The sequence below is a fragment of the Ovis aries genome, chromosome 23, assembly GCF_016772045.2.
Source record: "Ovis aries strain OAR_USU_Benz2616 breed Rambouillet chromosome 23, ARS-UI_Ramb_v3.0, whole genome shotgun sequence".
NCBI lineage: Eukaryota > Metazoa > Chordata > Mammalia > Artiodactyla > Bovidae > Ovis > Ovis aries.
This window is the reverse complement of record NC_056076.1, coordinates 47256853-47278186: the sequence shown is the minus strand read 5'-3', so window position 1 is coordinate 47278186 and position 21334 is coordinate 47256853. Positions and strand designations below refer to the sequence as shown.

The window sequence follows — 21334 nt, the reverse complement described above, 5'->3', positions numbered from 1 at the left end:
CCAGGGCGGCCAAAGAGAGATCGAAGAGTTTGTTAAAGGACCATTAAGTAAGCCTTGCTGGGAACGGCATTTCTCTGTAGATGGCAGAGCGGTTTCACCCAGGCACCCAGTCATGGGACAGAAGCAGGGAAGCAAGGCACCCAGGGGATTGGGGGTTGTGCTGACCAAGCCTGCAGCACCCATCAAAGACCCAGTCTCAGCACTTTACCCATTCCCTCCCCTCTAGACCAGACTTATCTTCCCAGAGCCCTCTGAACCTCTAGTCATCCTCCAGCCATCTGTCATTCCCAAAGTGCTGAAGTTCTAGGCTAGATAGTGGAGACAAAGGGATGGATCTAGGCTTTGAGCTCTGTGAGTTCTGCCCAGGCCTTTGGCAAGTCCTGCCCAATCCCAGCTTGCAGGCACCTTCCTAAAGCCACCTCCTCACTCCATCCCAAACTATACCATTTTATTCTTTTTAAAAACCTGTCTGAAAATTTGGGACTTCAGCCTCTTGCTGGTTCATTCTCATCCTTCCACATTAGAACCTTGAAGAACAGGGTAGTACACACACACACACATACCCCACTGCTAAATGGTCTTACCCTGCCCCTCCACCATCTCCAATTCCTGACTTTCTTTGAGGGTCTTAAGCATGCTGACCTCTGGCACCTTGTATGCACCCCAGTTCTGAACTGAGACTCTTAGGCAGGGGTCTCAGAATCTGGAAGAAAGCCCAAGAGGAAACCCTTCCTCCTAGCTTGGAGGCCAATGCTAGTCTTTTGACCCCTTTAGGAACACTGGCCTCTCACCAGATGGCCAGGCTCAGATGGCCAGCATATGCTTTCAGAGTGAAATTTCTGAGTACCCTTAAGCCAAGGATCCAGCACAATCCTCAGGCCTTCAGTGAGTCCATTCTGCAAGGAAAGTCATGTCTTCCTAGTACAGCTTGTCACAGACCCTGGGAAGAAAATATTGTAGACTGCAGCAACCACCACTGGCTGAGAGGTTGGGTTCTGACTTAGGGGCAGGCAGGAGCCTTGTAGCCTTGCCATTGGTTAACAGCTTCCACCAGCCCTACTTCCCTAAGGACCAGATTTGGATATACCAAAGGCCAGCCTGGCTTTTCTGGGTGGGAGCAGAGAAGAGCTTCCAAAGTAGGTTGGTGGCCTCAAGGAGTCTAGATTTTTAATGAAAATTCTCACTTGTCATCATGTGATATGAAAGAAAACACTAAAACCAGTTTTTCTCATCTACTTCATCCCCATCCCAACATTCCAAACCCTGAGCTCTTACCTTTTAAAGAACTGGGAAGTTCTGAAGGGGAAAAAGAATAGGACAGTTTAGGGAATTGTCTTTCTGCCTCAATAGGGACACAACAACCCAATAGGGTTGTGAAACTAGACAAAGGGGTGGGAGGAAATCAGATCTGGAGGAGAGGAGGCCAGCCCTGGAGCCGAGGGTTGTTTACTTCTCATATAAAATACAACTCCCCCAAGCAGGAAGTTGCTGCAAACAAGTATCAATAATGAATGAATCTCCTGTAATAAAATACTTACATAATTAGCACAAGTCAAGTGGTTGCATTATGTTAACCTTTTGCAACTCCAAGCTGGAAAATTTTGCTCCAGAATTCCTCCAAATGCTGTTTTCATTCTCACAAGAGGGTGAGAGCCGAGTGCTTGCCCAACCTTCCTCTCTGTTATAAGATGGTTTTCCATTTCTGAATCAGAACGTAAGTACTTTTGAAATATAACAGAAAACTCTCTTTGGTGAATTCAGAACAGTCATTAACATTCAGTTTTAAGTGAATGTTAACAGTAAATAAAGAAATCTCTTGATTGTAATAGTAGTAACAAAGCAATAATTACCCAGTAGGTGGTCATCAGTAATGATAAATGTATCATTATTACTATGTGAGTCTGGGAACTTGGTTTTGGAAACTACTTCAGACTTTTTAGTAGCATGGCTGGTTACAAAGCATTTCTTAGCCTGCAAAAGCCATATAATTTTATACACAATTTAGGTGAAAATAAATTTAAATCTGTATATTACATTTTTAATTTCAAGTTAGTAATTAAAGTTGGTTCATTATATCTCCTCTGAAACCCTCAGTGCTCATCTCCGTGGTTTGTTTGTACAATTTGTTTCTAAGACACCCAAGGTTACACAGTTCTAAAACATGGAAAATTTAATTATTTGCCAACATTAAGAGTTTGTCAATGATATCATAACGCATCTTGCAGAACTTTGGAACTGGTTATTTTGTCTTTGATCTGGTTAGCTCTGCTTTCACTTTGAACCCCTAACCTCAAGAGGGAAAGCCTTTTTGCTTAAAAAGTACTTTTAAGTACACAAAAATAGAAAATTCCTCTCAATATTCTCTCTGAATATTCAGTGCTTGCTATTCTTTTCAGGGGGAAAAAAATCAATGACTCAGATTTCTAACCCCCTCTACCCTGGGATTTATTTTGCTAATATCTAATTTCACCTTTTGCTACCATTGAGCTAACAACTGCAGGCAGGAGGAAAGCTGAAGTCATGAAGCTTATTGGGCAGCCTGAGAGCACATGATACTTTAATAATGTATTAGCTAATGGGATCAAGCTTGATGGCAAAGGAAAAATTTTTCAAATAGGGAGGAGTGAGAGGGAAAAGAACAGGAAATGGAGGGGAGGGAATGTCTTCATTTCCCCAGGAAATAAAATCCAATGTTCCTTCCACCAGTGTCAGCTGGGGAGATGTTAAATGTATATCTATGTCATTTTCTCTCTTGTGACATGTCAACAGACAGTCTACAGCCCCTCCCCCTACTCCTATTCCTCTGCCTCCCCTCTTCAAGATATAAAAGATCCTGCTCCACACCCGTTCTGCATCCTTAGCCTCAGTTACTTCTTAAATTGCTTCCCTGAAACAAAAGAGCCAGTTTTTTGTTTTTTAAAGCCTCAAACCACATTTCTTGGTCTTGGTGGCAGTTGAAGTCTTCATACAGTTAGACTCTTTTTGCATAAATCCACTAAAATACTCGCCTTAGTTTTCTCTCCCACAGTCTTTATTTCTTGTTCCACTTTCTCCTTTTCCTTTTCTCCTTTCTCGTCTCCTTTCTTTAGGAGTGGCAATCAAAAAAAGCAAGCATCTTGCCTTGTTATTCATGATTATAGCAGCATCTTTGAGATGCATCTTTGCCAATGAAAACTCCATGTAGATGCCTATCCTTTTGTTGTAGCGGCCTAGGTTATTCAGGAGCAGAGACAAAAGCCTGAAGTGATGTGATCTAAATGAGCTCTGGGGTTTTCCAGCTGGGACCACCTCCATTTCAAAGGACTCCCTCCTTCCCAACATGGGGAGGAGGGAGGTGGAGGGGGCAGGCCCATATGTGTATGCATGCACAGAAAAAGAGAAAGGAGAAGAGAAGGAAGGGCGAGAGCCTAGTGGGCTATTCCTTGTGCCAATGTTCCTCTTTGATGCACACTCCTAGGTATGTTCAGGGAGCATGCATCTGTAGTCTTACATGTGTCCTCAGGTATTTTGTGTTCCTTTGCATTTTATCTTGGTCCACTAATATTTGCTAAGTAACCACCCAGTATACCAAGTTCATGTTCCATTCTGGATTTTACTACTTCATGTAAACTATGTGCGCTTGTGTGTACTTTGCTGTATTTACAAGCTTGTGAGGGCTTATGAAGAAATGTGAATTCCTTTTTATAAAGAAGAAAGTCCAGTAGCAAATATTTCCATTAGTCCTTGGCCTCTGTGAACTGGTGGTGTAACCGCTCTTTCTGCCACTCACCCAAGGGCAAGTTTTCTTGGGAGAATGTTTTAAGGGAAATTAAACATTGGTTCCTTCTCCTACTGTCTTTATTTCTTATAAAGGTTTGCTTGAAAGATAAGAAAGAATCTCACTGATTCCCATAGTCGTTGCTGCATGAGGAGCTGAAGGAATCACTGGGGCTGGGATACAGTGCAAAATGTATTCATTTTCTCTTCCTTTCCTCTATTCTGATTTAGATTTTTAGGTTTGTGCTCTCATTGTACTTCTCTTCAGATACTCTGGCCCCAGGAAAAGGGTTCCTGTTTATGAACAGTATTTTAGAGAAGGCTCAGAGGATTTTCTCATATCTTCTATGACTTCCATAATGGATGAGTTTTGGTTTGCTCCTGGTCCTTTGTTTCCTTCATGTAATTCCAGCCAAAGCAATGGAGGAAAAACCAGGGAGTCTAAGCTCAGCTTTCTAGGTTGCAGAAAGCTCTTTTGGGTAGAAAGGGGGAACTAAGGACTATCAGCAATTATTATCATTACAGCAATTACCACTGCTAATTTTTATTATCAACTTATTTTAAATGGGTTGAACAAATAGAAGCTAAGGTTCTGGCCACCTGTATACAAAATAAACACTAGACCAATTAGGGGGCAGGATAAAATTTTAATGAAAAGAACTAAGGTTCCTCCAAGGAACCTGGTTCCCTCTATGCTCACCATGAAACTAAAATGCCTTTGAAATCTTTTATTCTGGAGCTATTAAAGACTCCAAACATATCTTGGAACTGTTCAGGCCTAACCCTTGTCTCCATTCTCCAAGGAAAGTGCTTTTAAAGCTAGCATATATTAAGTGACTACTTTGTGCCAAGCATTTTACATATATTATCTTATTTAATCCTCACAACACCCCTGTGGGTTACATATCAATCTCTTCATTTTGCAGATGAAGAAACTGGGGTTTAGGGAGGTTAAGTATCAAAGCAGAGTTCCACAGCTAGTAAGTGATTGAGGAGAAATTTGTACCCAGTTTCAATCTAACTGAATTGCCTGTAGTTTCTGATACACAAGAATCCTTCCATCTCTGCTAGTTCTGCTAGTCTTCTGGTTTCGTTCTGGGCCTTGCAGGTCTCCTTTTGCAGACTTGGAACTAGCAGGAAACCATTTCTTGCCTTACCTGATGCAGAAACATCCATTCCAAGGACACTTCTTGCAGGGACACAGAAGCAGTAATATTTCTGCTGAGAATGGGATAAGAGGGAATGAGTGAGAGAGAGAGAGGCTGTTTCTTTGATCTGTACTGTCATGGGCTCTCCAGTACCGAGGCTGGGAGTAGAAAGAGAGGGGATATCTGTTGTTTCTGATTTTAGTGAATTTATATTAAGGCCTTTATCTTCCTTTCGGGTCAATGCAAAACAGACTTGGGGGTGGGGAATGGCTGGAGATGGAGTCCTTTGAGATGGAGCAGGTGTGGCAGAAGTGTGTGTGTGGGGGGGGTGCGGTTCTGTGTCGTCTCTTGCCTGTCTCTTAAGTCTGCAAGGCCATGCTGGAGCCCAGAGCCCAATATAAGGGCTCCAGTGATTATAGGCTGGGAGGCTTCTTCCGGGAGGGCGTTGAACGCGGTAGGATCTGCTACGCCTCGAAGCGCTGCACCGCGTCAGCACCGCGGACAGCTCCTCTGTTTTGGCCTTCGACTCAGACCCCAGAGATCACATGGCGCCTCTGGGAAATAGTCAGCTTCCAAGGTGGAGGAAGCCCCGGTCAAGTGTGGGTTCGCTTCAACCGATTGTTAAATTCTGAAGCTGGAAACCTTCATCCACGCAGCCGCGCCCCGCTACGTGCACCTGCATCGACGAGTCGCTTCTCCAGTTCAGAGGCAGCCAGCTCGGTTTGTGGTTTTCCTTTGGGTCCGGTGTCTGGGCTCCTTTACCTGTCCCTGGCCTGGGTAAACCGCAGCCGCCCAGAACGGAGATGAGAGTGGAAATGCTCTCCTCCGTGCGGTGATAGATCATGCAAACGGGTGACACCAGTTTAACCAATAAAACAATTTGAATCAATTAGCCGGCTGAGGAGAGTCCCGACGTGTAAAATGCATGTCAGCTAGAATAGGAAAGCATTGATTAACTCGGCCCCTACCCGCTGCCTCCAGCCACCGCCTGCTCCTCCCTGAGCTTGCCAAGCTCTCAGGGGCCAGGACAGGGACTGACAAGGATCAGGCGCCCCTGGTCTGGAAGAAGAAAATGGAAAGGCAGTGGAAAACCATCAGGAAGCCTGTTCAAGCTTAGGAGACAGCAAAGAATCAGAGAGATAGTGAGTGGCAGAAAGTTGCTCACCATCTCAAAACGTATAATCAGGCTGTAATTCCGAAGTCCAGCTCCAGACTGGTGAGGATTTGCTGGAGCATGGCGTCTAGCTTTGAATAACAGTTCTCCACCTTAATCTTTCAAAAATATGATTGGCCTGACAGGTCAAACAGACACCCTAGACTCGCTGGGGTAATAAAATGCCATGCTATTTTTAGAATTATTGGTGCAAAAGTACTTAACATCATACATTTCTCTTTCCAGTGAAACTTCTTTGCATTAAAAAAAAAAAATCTCAGGTTTGTATGGCCAGTAAGCCACCAAGGTAAAGTATAAATGTTTATGTTGAAAGATGATGTAAGGGGGTGGCTACTGGTACCACTCAGATGTGGATTCAGTCCTCAGAGTACCAGAGGTGGGAGGAAAGGCAATGATTCATCCCATTTCTCTCTTCAAAAAAAATTTTTTTTTCTTAAAATAGGGATCTGTAGAGGACAAGGAGCCTTTGGGGGCACAAATGGGAACAGCAAACCAAAAGGGAAGATCCTGTGATTCTTCCTGCTTGGCAGTGACCACACATCTCCCTGTGGTACATTAATGAGAAGACAGGCTTTTCATTGCTTCCCATTTTTGGTCTTAAAATTTGTCCCATTTCCCGGCTTTCTTTCCATGCAGTTCAGGCTTTCTTTCTAGTAGCCGGGGTTCTAGGAAGTGTGAGGAAGCCGAGCCCTCCTTTTGTGCTAACCCCTGACCTCAGACCTCAGACCTGACCTCAGGCCTCAGGGGCTTCTCTGATAGCTCAGTCAGTAAAGAATCTGCCTGCAGCGCAGGAGATCGGGGTTCAATCCCTGGGTCAGGAAGATCCCCTAGAGCAGGAAACAGCAACCCACTCCAGTATTCTTGCCTGGAAAACCCTATGAACAGAGGAGCCTGACAGCCTACAGTCCACGAGGTCACAAGAGTCGGACACAACTTAGTGACTAAACCATCATCTGATCTCAGAGAGGAGGCAGAATCAGGCCAAGGCCCTGGAAACTTCAGAAGAGCAGGTGGGTGGGCAGCCTTCAGCTTTCCACAGAAATGGATTTGTGAATGAAAATGATGCTCTTTTGGCAAATGAGCTAGGCAGGCACCCTGTGAGTTTTCCTTCTTTTAGGATAGGAGGCTCGGAGGGCACTTAGGGAGCATTCAGTTGATTTCAGCCCCTTAGGACAGAGCCCAATTTGTGCCCATAATGTCTTCAGAAACTAGAATTTGGGTGAAATATTACTTCACAGCCATTTGAAACATGCTCGAACAAACGTAACAATTTTTGTGGCTCTGAAACTGTTTTCTGCATATTCATTTAAAATAGCCACAATCCCTGTATCCCTCACTTTTTGTTCAACTGACTCTTTTGTGTTACTGACCTTTAATGAAGTGCTTTCACACATTCATGATCAAATTTAGTGATGGTCTGTTGATGCTCTGAGGCAGTCCTGCCGGGCTTCCAGGTTAGTGGAGGTTGTTTTTTCAACCATTTCCACGGTGTGACTACCCAACTCTAAGCCTGTGTGTTTTACCAGGCGGCAACTGAAAATTTGGCTCTGATAGTAGAGGAAAAACTTAAAAGATCTCCCAATCACACTCCCTGTAGGTATTCTTCTTAGAATGTCCTCTAAATAGGCAATTTTATCCCTTTCTGATAAAGGAGAAGTGGTCATTTTGACTCCTAATAGCTGATCCATTAGGAAGTGATACACTGACACCCCACTATATTGTATGTATGCTTTTCTTTGTGAAAGTTATGGGAAATGGTCCTTTCCCATCATCATCATTGTTGTTGTTGTTTCCTTTTCGTAAAAGAGCTTGCTTCTACATAATTCCCTGAGAATTTACTTCCCTGGGAGCATCCTCAACTTGCATAAGAGCAGGTCAAGGTTGGGGCCCTCCTTGCTTTCGTGTCTCAGCTTTTCCTTGTGCTGAGGTAGCCTGCATGGCTTTTACAAAATAGGTTAGAGAACTATTCTGAATGAAGTTGATTGATGAGTGCACACGTGCTCTCATTGGGGTCCTCACTCAATCGCACTTTCCAAAATAGAGAATGCGGCTCTGCATCTTGTCCTAAAAAGGGGGCAAACGTATATTCCAAAGTAAAGACATTCTCCATGCTTCCTTCCAAGTTTTTAGGTTGGGCACGCTACTCAGAAACTCTCTTCCTCCTCGGCTTTTCTCATTGCCCAGTGTTTCAGTGGACCGCTGAAACTATTCTATTCTCGGGCTAAGTGCGGTTCCTCTTATCTTCGGAGACACAGTGAGGCTACAGATTTGCGCAGCGTACCCCAGGGAGCATTCGCAAAGCAGGGTGGCTCAGAGAAATGAGGGGAGGAGACGATAACAGGCAGGGATACAGTCAATTTAGAGGCGTCCTTCTAGAATCCGGGGCCTCCGGGATCCAGGTCCCCGAGATGCACGCACACTACAGGGCTCTCTACGGCTGAATCAGATCTGCAGCTCCAGCACCGCGGCTGCGCTTGCTCTGGGTTGGAGAGGTGGTTGTCGATTGCGGGTGGGTTTAGGTGTGAGCTTTCGTGCCTGCTGAGAAAGGATCTGCTCGCTCTGCCTTTCGCTCTCCCTCCTCCCTCCCTGTAACATGCCAGCCCTTTAATGTGGAGTGTCAGGGAGACGGTGACGTCACCTTGCCCGCTGGGTGGCGTCCCCTCGGTCCGACACGAGTTCAGAGACAGAGAAAGGCTCTGTCAGACTGCGCTCCACCTGGGGCTCGCCTGCCGCGGGTTCCGCGCGCCCACACTTTCTACGGTCGAGGGGACGCCCCGCCGCAATTCGGGCGGTCCTTCTCAGCCGGCCGGGGTACCAGCGCCGTTAGCGCCGACGAGCGCCAGCATCTGCACGCGGAGCCCTCCGAAGTCCCGCCCGCTGGATTCGAGGACTCGCTTGGATGCTTCGCCTCCGAGCGACCTCGGAAGATGGGCCCGCAGCCACGCGAGTAAAGACAGCTAGGGGTTACCAGGTACTGCCGGAACCAGCCGGCCCCCACTTGGCGCACAGCTCGCGGTCCATGATTTGGGATCCCCAGCGGTGGGATTTTCCTGGTGAGGTTGAGGGGCAGCGGAGGGCTTCGGTGGTGATTGGTTTGGGAGCCAGGGGAGTTTAGCTGGGGGTCATTGGCTCGTAAATCGGTTAAGGAAGTTCGACAGCTTCCTCGGATAAACTAACTTTTAATTGTCTCTTCTTCCCTCACTCACGTAAAAAAAAAAAAAAATCTCCCTACCTAAAGCCTCTTATTTGTGTCTCTGCTGTGACAGGAGTTTCTGGGAGCGCTTGGGGTGAAATTGGAACACCCCCAGTCGGGCACACGTCTGCCGGGGCAGCGCTGCGGAGGCGGCGGGTCTCTAACGTAGAGCAGCTCTCCGATAGGGCCAGGCCCGCTGAACACATCGCTCCGGAGCGAGAGTTGCCATTATCCCAGGGTCTAATAAGATGAGAATCTTGTTTGGGGAGCGGGGACGAGCACTGAAGGACCATTTGGCAAAGCTAGGATTGGTTATTTCAGGCCCAGGTATCACGGTGCCATTCATCACCCTGTCCCCTGGAAATACTGATCCATCCAAAGTGACAACAAGCCCAGCTTTCCTCTCTTTGATCGCATTTGTTCAACCTTCCTGGAGGCCACGGAATGTAATGAGAACTGAGGATCCAGGGGTCAGAAGGGCGAAGGTTGTCAGGATAGAAGTTACAGGAACCCAGAGAGGACAAGGATATGACCACTGGTATGCTAGTGTATTCAGGGAAATCTCTATAGTAACAAACTCCAGCGTACTTGGGGGAGGGTGGTGATGCCACTGCCACTGGTGATTTTCCAGGGCAAACCATACTCTTAGCAGCTGCCCTGGACAAGAAGCTGTGCAAAGGTCACTGTTGGTTTCTCAGGGAATGAGCCACTTTGCTTGCTTTGACTTAGTGTCATCACAAAGGTTTCTTTCGCTTGCTTTTGGTGTATTTTCAATTTACTGGCTGTTTTCCCCCATTAAGTACCCCACTGACCAGAGATGACAGGAATTTCACCACAGGCCCAACTCCGGGCTTCCACTTTCAGCGCTCCCACAGATTATCAAGGCCAAGGTTTATCCCTACTGTGGGGCACTTATTCCCCCTATAAGGTGAAGAGATATCTACACAAATCAGAAAAAGAAATGTCACAGAAAGTGGTTCACCTTACAACTAAATTTGCCTTTTAAAGCCCACCAGTAAGGATCCCCAAGAGCTGTTCCGTTTCTTTGCACTGTTTCTGGGCTTAACACTCTCGCCTGTACTTATTTGCTCATTGTCATGGAAATGACAGGAAAACAGTATCTGAATATTTTCAAGTCTACAACTTCATTTTTTTAATCAACCTATTAGAGCCAGAACCACTCAATTTAGCAAGCAGCTTTTAGAAAACTTGAAACACCTATTTTGATGTAATCTTGCATATAGCTCTGTACATTTTTCCCCCAAAATTTCTAACTGAAGTATCAAAATATCTAATGGCAGAGATCAGGGAGAAGGGCTTTCGTTTGCTTTAATGAGCTATGCCTCAACCAGCAGTGAATTTCCCCCAAGGAAACCACAGATACCACAAACATTGCTTTTTTAAAAGCTTGGGTTTATTGTTTTAACCAAAATCAATCTATTTTCAAGCAAATGTGAATGGTCTCTCATTTACAATTTGGGCTTCAATGGCCAAGCCTCAGTTTTCCATAACTTCTGTAACCTGTCCTAGTTACAACTGTCATCATTACTTCCTAATTTCTGACAGGCATGCAATTTTATTCTAATGGCTTCCATAAATGCGGGATAAGGTCTTGAGTTCCTTAGGAAGTGACTTTTTAAAAAATTTACGTGGGATATTTAGAACTGAAGTACTTCCAAATCCCCGCGTTTCCAAAGGATCACCTGAAGAAATTTGAGAGAACTTCCCTGTGTCCGAAACTTGGTCCCCTTGCCGAGTGATAATTATATCTTAACCGAAGGAAGTTATTATGATAATTCTTCAGTTAGCAGCACAACCCACCCCTCTGGTAATCTAAAAAGGCTCTAGCCAACGCTTTCTCCTTTCCCTTCCAGTCTCCAAGGCTGACCCGGAGGGCTCGGCCCGGGCTTCCCCGGCGGAGGAGATGGCTTCCAGCCCGCTGCCGGGGCCCAACGACATCTTGCTGGCGTCGCCGTCGAGCGCCTTCCAGCCCGACGCGCTGAGCCAGCCGCGACCCGGCCACGCCAACCTGAAACCCAACCAGGTGGGCCAGGTGATCCTCTATGGCATTCCCATCGTGTCGCTGGTGATCGACGGGCAGGAGCGCCTATGCCTCGCACAGATCTCCAACACTCTCCTCAAGAACTTCAGCTACAACGAGATCCACAACCGCCGCGTGGCGCTGGGCATCACGTGCGTGCAGTGCACGCCGGTGCAGCTGGAGATCCTGCGGCGCGCCGGGGCCATGCCCATCTCCTCGCGCCGCTGCGGCATGATCACCAAGCGCGAGGCTGAGCGCTTGTGCAAGTCGTTTCTAGGCGAAAACAGGCCGCCCAAGCTGCCGGACAACTTCGCCTTCGATGTTTCGCACGAGTGCGCCTGGGGTTGCCGCGGCAGCTTCATCCCCGCGCGCTACAACAGCTCGCGCGCCAAGTGCATCAAATGCAGCTACTGCAACATGTACTTCTCGCCCAACAAGTTCATCTTCCACTCCCACCGCACGCCCGACGCCAAGTACACGCAGCCGGACGCAGCCAACTTCAACTCGTGGCGCCGTCATCTCAAGCTCACGGACAAGAGCCCCCAGGACGAGCTCGTCTTCGCCTGGGAGGACGTCAAGGCCATGTTCAACGGCGGGAGCCGAAAGCGCGCGCTGCCCCAGCCGGGCACGCACCCCGCCTGCCACCCGCTCAGCTCAGTCAAGGCGGCGGCGGTGGCGGCGGCGGCGGCGGTGGCCGGGGGCGGGGGGCTCCTGGGCCCGCACCTGCTGGGGGCGCCGCCCCCGCCGCCGCCGCCGCCGCCTCTGGCCGAGCTGGCCGGCGCGCCGCACGCGCCGCATCACAAGCGGCCGCGCTTCGAGGACGACGACGACTCGCTGCAGGAGGCGGCCGTCGTGGCCGCCGCCAGCCTCTCGGCCGCCGCCGCCGCCAGCCTCTCGGTGGCCGCCGCCTCGGGGGGCGCCGGGGCGGCCGGGGGCGGCGCCGGGGGCGGTTGCGTGACCGGCGCGGGCGCGGCGGCCGGCGCCAAAGGGCCGCGCAGCTATCCGGTCATCCCGGTGCCCAGCAAGGGCTCGTTCGGGGGCGTGCTGCAGAAGTTCCCGGGCTGCGGGGGCCTCTTCCCGCATCCTTACACCTTCCCAGCCGCCGCCGCCGCCTTCGGCTTGTGCCACAAAAAGGAGGACGCGGGCGCCGCGGCCGAGGCCCTGGGGGGTGCGGGCGGCGCGGCCGCGGCGCCCAAGGCGGGCCTGTCGGGCCTCTTTTGGCCGGCGGGCCGCAAGGACGCCTTCTACCCGCCCTTCTGCATGTTCTGGCCTCCACGGACCCCGGGCGGGCTTCCGGTGCCCACGTACCTACAGCCCCCGCCGCAGCCGCCCTCGGCGCTCGGCTGCGCGCTGGGGGAAAGCCCGGCCCTGCTGCGCCAGGCCTTCCTGGACCTGGCCGAGCCCGGCGGCGCGGGCGCGGGCGCGGGCGCCGAAGCGGCGCCCCCGCCGGGTCAGCCCCCTCCGGTCGTGGCCAACGGCCCGAGCTCCGGCCAGCCGCCTCCTGCGGGCGGCGCGGGGGCCCGCGACGCGCTCTTCGAGTCGCCCCCGGGCGGCGGCGGCGGGGACTGCAGTGCGGGCTCCACGCCCCCGGCCGACCCGGGCTCGGTGACCGGGGCCGCCGGAGCGGGCCCCGCGGGCGCCCGAGGGCCCGCGGCCCCCCACCCTCACCTCCTGGAGGGGCGCAAAGCCGGCGGAGGCAGCTACCACCACTCGAGCGCCTTCCGGCCGGTGGGCGGCAAGGACGACGCGGAGAGCCTGGCCAAGCTGCACGGGGCGTCCGCGGGCGCGCCGCACTCGGCCCCAGCGCATCATCACCACCACCACCACCACCCCCCGCACCAGCACCACCACCACCACCACCACCACCACCCCCCGCAGCCGCCGTCGCCGCCGCTGCTGCTGCTGCCCCCGCAGCCCGACGAGCCGGGCTCGGAGCGCCACCACGCGGCCCCGCCGCCGCCGCCCCCGCCACCCCCGCCGCTGGCCCCGCAGCCGCACCCCCGAGGTCTCCTGTCCCCCGGTGGCACCAGCTGCAGCTACCCCAGCGAGGACAGCTCCGAGGACGAGGACGACGAGGAAGAGGAGCAGGAGGTGGACGTGGAGGGCCACAAGCCCCCCGAGGGCGAGGAGGAGGAGGACGAAGGTCGAGAGCCCGAGGACGACGAGGAGGAAGACGAGGAGACGGGGGTCCTGCTAGCGGACCCCTTGGTCGGCGGCGGCCGGTTCCTCCAGGGCAGAGGGCTGTCGGAGAAGGGGAGCAGCCGGGACCGCCCGCCGGCCGCCGCGGGCGCTTTCCCGCTGGCGCTGAGCTCCTCGCGGCTGCTGCAGGAGGACGGGAAACTGGGCGACCCCGGCGGCCCGGACCTGCCCCCACCGCCGCCCCCGCCGCTGGCCTCGCAGACACAGAGCGGCGGCCTCGGCAGCAGCCCCGGCAGCCCGGTCCACCATCCATCACTGGAGGAGCAGCCCTCCTACAAAGATGTAAATATCCCCTTTAGGCTCCTTCTAGCTAATTATTATTATTTAAATGCACCTTTAGGCGGAATCGGTTACATATGCGCAGGAAAGATGAATCACCAGATTTCCCCACAGAAATGAAATATTCAGTGTGTTTGGAAGGGCTTCTTTCCTACCAAGGGTCCTCCATAAAATGTGGTTTCTGGTCTCTCTCTTTCAAAGCCTCTGGAAGGCCTTGGGGCCTCTTTTTCCCCTCCTGTGTTCAAGTTGGCTGCTTGTAGAAGTTGGGAAAGACCCCCTAAGTTGACCAAGTCCTTCTTCTAGTCTACCGGTCTCCTTTGCCCAAGCCGGGGCGCCCCCCTGAGCACAGCTGTTCCCCCAAAAGCAGTGGGGCCACAAACTGGTGCAGTCTGAATAATCCTATTATTTTTCTTCTCTATAATTCAGTGCCTCCCCCAACCCGGACCCCAAAAGATCAAAAATACCTTGACTTCAAAAGTTAGATTCAGTTTCGTTAGAACTGCTTTAATGGCTGCTTGAACCCCAGAGCTCTAGCCAGAATGAACATGTCTGTAAGATATTGTGTCCAGTAAAACAAAAGACAGACTCTTTAACAAGACTGGCTTCTCCCAAACCAGTCTCCACTCAGAGAAAGTGCTACCCAGGACCCCTAAAGACCAAAGTAAAATTTAAGTGGCTCAGCATTCAGTGTTCACTCAAGCGTGCATAGAAAGCACTCTCAAGGACTTGAAAGTCCAGTGACTCTGTGCTAACTCAGTGTAGATATGGCAAATAACGTGGCATGTTGCTTTACAGAGTCTATAGTAGGTGCATGTTTAACATACTACTTCGTAAAGGATAGGGCAGGTACATGGAGTCATACACTTGTATTTAAACACAATATCTATTCAAAGAAGATAATCATCAAAAAAAAAATGAAGTCTCCTGAGGCTCCACGGAGTCACTTTTATTGATGCTTCTTCCTGCTGACTGTTGACATTAGCATATGGTTTCATCCAGGCATTGATTTGTGTGTCTAATTCTTCTCCATACAGAATCAGAAAACTAAGGAGAATAATCAAGTTATTTTATCTACAAAGGACGACAACAACTTTTCAGGTAAAAGAAAATAACCTCCCCGTTTTCTTTCCTGTATTTAATCATTTCTGTGAGACTTATACCCAGCATTTCCTGCTCACACCACCATTCTGTGGGTTTTCATCCACTGAATTTTATGGGTTTTTTTTAAATATCACAGTTTATATTTTAAAGAGCTGCATTTCTGTAGTTTCCAAGCGATGACAATTTTTCAAATAACAGCACTGTTGTCCCCAATCTGAACATATCTCTTTGCATTTAAATGGTGTCAGTACTCAAAACATACACAAATACATGTTAAAATTTTTGGATATCTTTGTTTCCCACTTGTCTATACAGATCACTTGTAGATTTTGTGTTTTGTTTGATTCTAGATAAGAACAAGGAGCATAGCTTTTTCATCACGGACTCTGATGCTTCAGGAGATTTTTGGAGAGAAAGATCAGGTAGGCTGGGACAAATAGAAGGAAGGAATAGTCAGATGACAGAGAGAAGGGTTGAAATTCATAATCAAAAGACTGAATATTTAGTACAAGGGTAAAGATTAAAAAAATCAATTCCTAGTAGATATAACTAAGAAAAACACAAATGGGAAAGCAGTGACATTAATAGCAATAAGATTATTAATTGCTGGGCATATTTCAGAAGAAAATTCAGAAATATATCAGGTTACACAATGAAACAGGCTGGAAAAGCATAAAATGACAATAATTGAAATGTTCTCTTAGAAACCTTCCATTAAAAAGGATCACAGCTTATTGCTTTTAATATCTGTCAGAAAGACATTAAAGGTGTTTTATGACATCTATGCCAACATTTATATTATCTCCATGATAATGATCTCTACACAAAATGTATAATACATTTACAAAAATTACATTATACAAATTAAATGAAACCACCTTTTACTGATTGCTAAATGTCTCCAAGGGGTTTGGGAAAGACGTGATTAGAAGTTTTGATACTAAGTTGTCTATTGCAGTGTCTTAAGGAGAGGGTTTTGTTTCTTGGGAAAAAGGAATCTAATTTTCCATTTATGTAATGCAAACTGCCTTGGCTTTGACTATTCACGGTTAATTGACTGTCAAACGAGGTTGTTATCCTGCGGCACTGTCTGCAAATTTGCCTGTCAAATGAGACAGAGAGAGCAAGCTAGGAAGTGAGGGAGAAGGAAAAAGAGTGGTGTGGGGAGCAGAAATAAAGAAAATAGGATCTTAAAGAAATCTTATATAACAGCAAAGTACAATGGAAAAGGTCTCCAAACCTTTGTTTTTACTTTCTCATAAAGGAAACTTCTGAATACTTTAAATGGGAAAAGGCAAAAACACCTATTTTAATGAAAAAAAAACCCTTTATATATCATAGGAAGAAAGCTGTATATATTATGAGATATTTCCAAATTATTCCCTGAATATTTTATATAAATATCAATCAACATCCAGTTTGGGTTGACTATGCTAAGGAGTTACTAAGAATAATTTAGTGGTATGTCTTTGGCCACATCAAGTCTCCATAAAATTCACAATGCTGGCTTTTGTGCCTTGTGATTTTACCTGGTTGTTAGCACATTTTAAGTGTTTTTCTTATCACTTTCACACTAAAGTATAGCCCTTAAAAAAAATTTTTTTAATCACCTTTCACGAATGAATTTGCTCTGTGTCTAACATGATGAAGTTTTTAAATGTGGATTTTTCTGTGATAATCTAAAGTGCACACATAAAGTCAAAAGCAGTGATTTTTGCCCAGAAACTACCTTTTCCCTAAGTGTGATATTTGACAAAATTGAGGCTTGAAATGGAGAGGATTGCTACCAAGGCATTTCTGATGGGTTTGCACACACACACACACACACACACACACACACACACACAAGGGTTTATAATTCTATTCGATTGATTCCCTAATATCTAGCCATTTCCCAGACATTTCTGGATAGTCAATTGCTTTTCTTTGTTTGATATGTGTAGAAATTAATAGCCACTGGAAACAACACATTCATGAATATAAAAAAACAATTTTGGAAACATTCCTCAACCTCAGATCAAATGATATTTAGCAGCTCTGTATAGCTAAAAATAAATTTAAAAGTAGCCCAATTTCTCCCATGCCTGGAAACCACTGATGGGAGTCTATATGTATCCCAGTGAATACAAATTAATCGAGCTGTTTCAATAGCTGACGTGGATGGAGACCTTTGCTAGGTCGGTGTTGTACAACCAGTGAGCACTTAAGAGAATTCCCATTCCTCTCTAACCAAAATAGACACAGCTTGGAAAGAGTTTAAAAGCAGTGTCACATCCTAGTGGCACTGTCAAGTTAATTTGGGGGGAATTTTTATCTGTTTTTATTTTATTTTATATGCAGCCCTATCTTTGAGCATCCCCATGAAGCTCGAAGTCTAATAAGATAAGAAAACTTGCATATAGCAATGACTTATGTTTTCGAAATAATGTATAACCCACTCAGAGACAGAATAGGGATCCCACTTTTCATTTACTTAAGACAAGTTTTAATTTCATGTTGCTTGTTAAAATTAGTACTTTGTAATGTATATGCTTAATTTTAAGGTTGTTTATCCTAAGTTTGGAGGTTTTTATTTTGGAGTTAGCTATTGGTGATTTTAAAGTTCAAATTAGACTATATTTAATATAAAATAACACATTTAGGGAATAATTCACATCAGACTTCATTTTGCTAAAGCATGACTCATTAGAAGTCTCTTTGCATCTAAGCTCTAACTCTGGGTACAAGCTTTAAAGAAAATAAAAATAAAATTTTATAAATGTTCTATAAAAGATTAAAATATACATAGTTTTTAAAGAGGTATCAATAATTTGTACAAAATTGTGGTATAATTTGATGTTTAAATTGTTAAAATAGTTTTCATAGATTTAATGAGAAGATCCAAGTTTCACAATCTGAAATCATCTTTTTGGAACTTTAATTTCCTACCTTGTACCTAATAGCTAGTATTCATAATTCTTATAAAAATTTTAAATCAACATTTCAACAAATGTATATACCCGTTAAAAATCTAAATGTATTAGAACATATTGATTTCTTTACTGAATTATCTCTTCTTGATTCCATATGCATGAATAGTCTCTGTAGATTTGTTAAAAACTGAATTTCTCTTCTTTGCCTTCCTCCAATTTTCATGACTGGACTGGTTCCATTTGAATATGAGTTCCTCCTGGCCTTGGAAGGGGTTTGGTTCCCCATACTTACTAAGTTCAGTAAACTCTAAAACAGGCATTAGAATCAAGGATGATAGCGAGAGTGAATCAAAACCACAGACTAGACTGTCGTTTGATGTTCAGATGGAAATAGGAATGCCAAAAGGAAGGAAGTCAGGATCTGTGATCACATAAAAATTCCTCAGTGCCTGGAACTCAGGGCAACACAGTCAATAGTTATGTTGGTAATAACACCTAGTCATACTATTGATCTATTACTAGTCCCTACCTCACAATAATTAATTTGATACAGATTCCCAGAGAAACTTGTTCCACATCGATTTTCCATATTACAATTTCATTCTCACATTATTCAGGGAAGCACGTAGGTAGTAGGTTATATCGTATTATTACTATCCTGTATTGAATGAGAGACAGGTGGGACATGAAAGGGATGAAAATATATTATTGAAATGAACAAATGTTTGGGTGAAGAATATATTTTTAAAAATTTATCTTAGAGTCACAAGAATTTCATCCTCATGGTTCCTTTGCCAAAAGTGTTAGGGAGTTTGGGCTTTTGTAGGACTTGCTGTACTTATGGCTGTCCATGCTTGCAGGGAAGATCAACTCATGATCTTCACAATGGAATGCACACTGGAGAAAATCCCAAAATGGTCACTCAGTTGACCTATGTGCGAATGTTTATTTGCTCAGTCATGTCCAACTCTGCAACCATATGGACTGCAGCTCACCACGCTCCTCTGTCCATAAAATTTTTCAGGCAAGACATACTGGAGTGGGTTGCCATTTCCTCCTCCAAGGGCTCTTCCTGACCCAGGGATCAAGCCTGCATCTCTTGCATCTCCGGCACTGGCAGGCGGATTCTTGACCACTGAGCTACTTAGGAGGCCCCCGTTGGCCTGTTTTGGTATTAAGGGACTTACTTAAGATCAAACTCCAAGAATCCATTCATTTAGCAAAGTGTCAAAAATCCAGATGAACCAAAAAATTTATGAAGCCTTGTGATGAAGTGCTTTGGAGAGGTAGCAATAGACTGCTTTATCCAGAACACCTTGCTGGTGAATGGAGTTATTTTTCCCCATGTAACAACTGTTAACTTCCACATGTACATGATACCATTCATTTGTTTATTTACTCAATTACTCCCCAAATATTTCCGAACACCTGCTGTTCAGTTCAGTCGCTCAGTCATGTCCAACTCTTTGTGACCCCCATGAACTGCAGCGCGCCAGGCTTCCCTGTCCATCACCAACTCCCAGAGCGTGCTCAAACTCAGGTGCATTGAGTCAGTGATGCCATCCAACTATCTCATCCTCTGTCATCCCCTTCTCTTCCCAACTTCAATCTTTCCCAGCATCTAAGTCTTTTCAGATGAGTCAGTTCTTTGCATCAGGTGGCCAAAGTATTGGAGTTTCAGCTGTAGCATCAGTCCTTCCAATGAATATTCAGGACTGATTTCCTTTAGGATGGTCTGGTTGGATCTCCTTGCAGTCCAAGGGACTCTCAGGAGTCTTCTCCAACACCACAGTTCAAAAGCATCAATTCTTCGGCACTCAGCATTCTTTATAGTCCAACTCTCACATCCATACATGACTGGTAGAAGTACCATAGCTTTGACTAGACGGACCTTTGTTGGCAAAGTAATATCTCTGCTTTTTAATAAGCTGTCTGGGTTGGTCATAACTTTTTTCCAAGGAGCAAGCGTCTTTCAACACCTACTGTATGCTAGCTATTTCTCCAAGCTCTAGAGATTCAGAGGTAGAATCAATACCAGTCCCTGCTCTCAAGTTACTTTCAATAAAAAAGAGGAAATGTATGTGCTGTAAGACAGTATGAATCCTGTAGTAATCTAAAACAATATAACATCCAATAAGATTTATATAGCCATATGTCTCTTTAGCCAGTGTTTAATTCAATCATCATTATTGGATAATATCAGTATTTTATTTCTGTCCATATACAGTATAATGTATAATAATGAAATGTCTTTTTAAACTACCTGACAAGTCAGTATGCAATTTTTTATTTTTACATGAATTTTTCACTCCCATGACAATCATAATTATAGTTTATCAGGAAATTTCTGACCTTTTTCTAAACATAAAGACTTGCTTCAATATGTCCCTAATACAGATTCAGTTTAGCAACATTTAGTTCTGCTTTGATTTTTTAGTACACCACTTTAATTAAGTTTGGCCTTTGTTCCACCTTTCAGCCCTCTTAGTAACTGTTGAGTGAAAGTGAGTGTTAGTCGCTCAATTGTGTCCTATTCTTTGCAACCCCGTGGACTGTAGCCCACCAGGCTTCTCTGTCCATGGAATTCTCCAGGCAAGAATACTGGAATAGGTAGCCATTCCCTTCTCCAGGGGATCTTCCCAACCAAGGGATCAAATCTGGGTCTCCTGCATTGCAGTTGGATTCTTTACCAGCTGAGCCACCACGGAAGCCCCTGGTAACTGTTACTTTTCAGCAATTTTAAAGAAATTACATTTTTTTAAGATTTTAAAAAATCCTTTCTATTAGTGTTCATTAACCTTATTCATAGCAGATATTATACTTCTTTGTAATTAGAGGGACCAAACAAAGTTTTAAGCAGCCAAAATCACCCAGAATCCAGAACCTTTATCTATAGGGCTCTTTAAAATAAGACCCATGGCTTTAAAGGCAAGTAATATAAGATTAGGGGGATGCCAGTTTGGTCAAAATATTACCTACTCAAAAGTATAAATGACAGCATTTTGCTTGCAATCCCAGAGTCAAGTTTTGCATATCCTTTTTGAATGACTTCAGTGAAGTTAAGTGATTTGAAATTGAATGCAGTGGGGTAAGCCGGTGAGACAGCTGAAAGCTATTGCAGGTCACGGAAATCACGTGAAGTGGAGTCATCCTCCATTTCAATCCCTTTCATTGTGTAGAAACGCCAGCACCATTGGACTCTCAGCGTGGCTGCATCTTGTTTTATGTATAGAAGTTTTAAAATCAATTTGATTTTCACTGGTATGATTCTCTAGTGTACTTAATATGCTATGGACAGATTCCTGAGAATAGTAAGAAGCAGTTACACTTCTCATGAATATATAGCAGATGAGGCACTCTGATTTATTATTCCATTCTATTTTAAAACACGCTTATGATTTTTTTTGTAATAAAAGAAGAAAATTTCTAAAAAGCATAGACTGGTAGATCTGAGTTTTAATTCTCTCATCTACTAGATGGCTTTGGGTAAGCCTTTTGACTACTTTGGGTCTCAGTTTATATACTTCTAAA

The 21334-nt window shown here is 46.0% G+C and overlaps 1 protein-coding gene across 1 annotated transcript in view; it reads left to right on the top strand.

Annotated features, from left to right (window-relative positions):
* Positions 1–11147: 11147 nt before the first annotated feature.
* SKOR2 (SKI family transcriptional corepressor 2) overlaps positions 11148–21334 on the top strand; it is a 40429-nt gene continuing 30242 nt past the window's right edge. The window contains exons 1-3 of the mRNA XM_027960880.3: positions 11148–13793; positions 14825–14888; positions 15242–15313. Coding sequence (XP_027816681.2) covers positions 11196–13793; positions 14825–14888; positions 15242–15313 — 2734 coding nt within the window. The 5' untranslated portion in view covers positions 11148–11195. The remainder of the gene's footprint in view (positions 13794–14824; positions 14889–15241; positions 15314–21334) is intronic.